This window comes from Musa acuminata, chromosome BXJ2-9, assembly GCF_036884655.1.
Source record: "Musa acuminata AAA Group cultivar baxijiao chromosome BXJ2-9, Cavendish_Baxijiao_AAA, whole genome shotgun sequence".
NCBI classification, from domain to species: Eukaryota; Viridiplantae; Streptophyta; class Magnoliopsida; order Zingiberales; family Musaceae; genus Musa; species Musa acuminata.
The window spans coordinates 42,994,159-42,997,642 of NC_088346.1; the positions used below are offsets into that span (position 1 = coordinate 42,994,159).

General features: G+C 40.2%; 1 protein-coding gene across 1 annotated transcript; it reads right to left on the bottom strand.

The window, feature by feature from the left end:
- Positions 1-266: 266 nt before the first annotated feature.
- On the bottom strand, positions 267-1,833 carry LOC103998659 (myb-related protein Hv33-like). Its single transcript, XM_009420192.3, has 3 exons — positions 1,530-1,833; positions 1,309-1,438; positions 267-1,236 (listed from the first exon to the last, which is right to left on the bottom strand). Exons 1-3 carry the CDS (start codon positions 1,660-1,662, stop codon positions 555-557), a joined length of 945 nt encoding a protein of 314 aa, XP_009418467.2. The 5' UTR covers positions 1,663-1,833; the 3' UTR covers positions 267-554.
- Between the last annotated feature and the right edge of the window lie 1,651 nt (positions 1,834-3,484).

The window sequence follows — 3,484 nt, forward strand, 5'->3', positions numbered from 1 at the left end:
ATGAATGTGAGATTGTTGGAGCTATAACTCAATTCTTCGCTTGCAGGTAAGTTATTGTGGGGGTACTCATAATCAAGAAATGTCACTGTTATGTTCCTATGGCGAAGACATTGAATCTTTTGCGGCGCATTGAACTCATTGCAAATAATTCATCAGAACATTCCAAGTGTGACTTCACATAGACATTAAGATAGATATAGAAAATGGATCGACACATTAAAGAGACAAACAGTTGCTGCAGAGGACAAGCAGCTCGTGCATTTGCTTTGGAGTCATTCCTTTTGGGTTGCCACAGAGCACATGGGATCCATGAGGGACAAGAAACAGATGATAACATACAATGTTCTGACAATGATGATGATAGAGATATGGTTTAGACAATGACAATACTAGAATACAACTTCCAGCTCTACAAGAATCTGATAGAAGAAATAGCAAGCATTCAATCTTTACTTTTCTTCAAGGAATTGAGAAGAGCGAGTATGAAGTTTCTTTATTTCTCTATAGCCTTCATAATGCCAAAAGCTCTCAAATGGAATGAACAAAGAGTCACTCTAGAAGAAGTCCACATTGAATTCACTTGCCAATGCACCTCGAGGGACATTGAAGCATGTCCCTGAGAGATCATGAGACAATGAGATCAATGGATAGGTGCTGTAATCTTCAGAACTCTCCATATCTTGCTTCTCTTGCCAAGAACTATACCTTTGTTCATGAGACTCCACACCATTAATCTGCACATGAGTTGGTGCTTCCACCTTCTCAGCAGATGCCCAATTCAAGGCTTCAATTCCAAGCACATTGTTCATCTCAGATCCAATGCTGCAGTTCCAGTTACAGCTGTTGCTTGAGCTCTCTCCATAGCCAAACTTCTCTGTAACATACAATGCACTGCTATAGTCACATAATCCTTCCTTCTGTCCTAATGGTTCTAAAGTTTGATGGATTTGGTTGTAGATATTCACATTATCCTCTGCTACTGAATCCAAACATGTCTGGATTTCGACCAGTGGGAAGGTATCAAAGACTGGTTTTGTCGGCAACTCCACGGATGTAGCACCAGTGTTTGAGCCGTACATTCTGGTCTCATCTTCTTCTGCTTTTATCTCATTCAGTGGCTTATGACTGCTGGGGTCGATTCCTCTCTGTCGAAGCTTTTTCTTGAGACAAGAGTTCCAGAAGTTCTTGATTTCATTATCTGTTCTCCCCGGCAACTGCGAGGCAATTTGAGACCACCTGCAACCACAAATCATGAGAAAGATCGACACTGCGAGCTTCTTAGAGAATCTCCCCAGGCTTGGCTGTCACCTGTTGCCCAGAATTGCATGCAGGCTTATGATCAAATCCTCTTCGTTCTGGGAGAAGCTGCCTCGTTTAAGGTCCGGTCTCAGGTAATTAATCCACCTGAGCCTGCAACTCTTCCCACAGCGCTGCAATCCTGCGAGAAGAAGATGAGTCTCTGAATCAAGTTGATGAATTCAGAGGATAGCAAAGGAAAAGATCAGGAACAAGGAAGAGTTATAGAATGCCTGATAGTTTCGGGACAGAGCTCCAACAGCCAACACCATATCTGATGATGTGGTTGTAAAGCTTCTCGTCTTCCTCAGGAGACCACAAGCCTTTCCTTATCTTCTGCTTGAGACAGCAAGAATGCCGTCCCATTGTTGTGGATACGGTCTGCTTGAGGTTCAATGTCAGATGAAGCAGAGGGGGAAGAGAGGGAGGGAGAATCAAAAACAGACACAGAAAGAGAGAGAAGGAAGAAGAGGAAGGTGAAGCAATCCAGTGAGTCCTAAGCAAGTCTCTGGTGTTCTTGCACTGCAATGGATTGGGATTTAAGATAACATCAGTGGTAGGGAGTAGGAAGGAAGAGGGTGAATAAAAAATTCTCAAAGGATGCTGGTGATTGATGAGAGAAGCTTCAGTTAGGAGCAATGACTGTGAAGCTTCACTAACCTGTACAATTTTTTCTCAATGACAAGAAAATAATGATAGAGAATTCTTCTACACCATAAAATTCATCTAAATCAATTGAAGCATTCATTTCACTGATGATCACTGTGATACATTGTTTACAGGATACAGTGATACCAACTTTCTTTTCTGGTCTTTAAGAAAAGCAAAGATAGTGTCAGGTTCCACAAGTCAAATGCTACAGCATCTTGCAACTGAGTGTTCCCTTTCCTCTGAGATTTCCCTATGATCTCACCAAATTGACCTGATCTTGGTGGCTATTTCTGGTCTCTAAATGACTATGTAACCACTGAAAATTACATCTAGCAGGAAAACACACCTCCATGCATCAGTTCTAGTGACACTACTGAAATTAACAAGTATCAGAAGAGCAGACAAATGTCATCCATGTGAATACAAACATAACAATCTGAACATACTGATTTCCAGGCTTGCTCAGGGAGAAAATTAAGATTAGTAGGGCTTAGAATTGAATAAGATGGTCTACCAACAGTTATTATAATTTTGAACAGTGTAAGGATTAGCAGAGGTATAAAGCTTAGGAATCACTGTAATTGGTGGTCCATTGAAGTCCTCAACTGGCTTCTTTGAGGATGAAAGGTCATTGTACACCTGTTCTGAGAATCCAATGAATCATGCTGATTTCCCTATTTGATGATAGCACACAAAACGTAGCCATCTCATCATCTTTGGTTGTGACAGGGAGAAATTTTATTTCTGGTCTGTCTTATGGCCTTGAATGTGACTGTGTTAGGAGCCATTCCAACATAGCAATTATATTTCCATGTTGTGCATGTTATAAGTTGATTAAATGTTTAAGCAACACACATTACTCTGATTAATTCAGATCACCTTCCAAATCTTCTAGACACATTATCTCAGTCATGTCCCTTTCCTTTATAAATAATCTTGGTGATTATTCACCAACCACTACAGTTCTTGGGCAAATTATGTGCAAGCACTGAGACCAATGTTGTGATAGAAATGAATCAAAGATGTATTTGCAAGTTACCACTGAAGATGTCATGATTGTTTGATTGATATTGGATTATTGTGCTAAAGAAGTTTCTTCTTTAGTGACATATTTTGAGTAGACAATGAAGAAATTTAGACAGCTAACATGTTCCTGCACTCTGATCAAAAGATTTCAATTCAAACAATTTTGTCCAGTTGCAATTCCTGTAGTTGACTGGAGGCATTCACTCAGAGAGAAACAATGTTGTTAATTTTTCTGTGCCAAATGAACTACATCACCACAACATATCATCCACCACAGATGAGTAGCACTACTTCTGTTCTTCCATTTTCTATGTGAAGTTTCTTAGATGTGGACTTGAAGAGCTTCCATCTCACGTGAGATTGGCTTGTTTGCGTGCCTCCTTAGAGACGGAAACATCATAGTGGCTCCTCTTTCAAGTCACAAAAACCAGAGCAAAGGAGACAACATTGAGACAAAGGCAAGCCATTATTATATCTTCTTTCCTTAGTTATTTAGAGCTTATGGTCTGTT

Excerpts from the sequence above, each read along its gene's own strand:
- LOC103998659 (XM_009420192.3), bottom strand. The coding sequence starts at position 1,662 with ATGGGACGGCATTCTTGCTGTCTCAAGCAGAAGATAAGGAAAGGCTTG. Across the intron at positions 1,439-1,529 it reads CTCTGTCCCGAAACTATCAG|GATTGCAGCGCTGTGGGAAG; the intron begins GCATTCTATAAC and ends TTCTTCTCGCAG. Across the intron at positions 1,237-1,308 it reads CATGCAATTCTGGGCAACAG|GTGGTCTCAAATTGCCTCGC; the intron begins GTGACAGCCAAG and ends TTGTGGTTGCAG.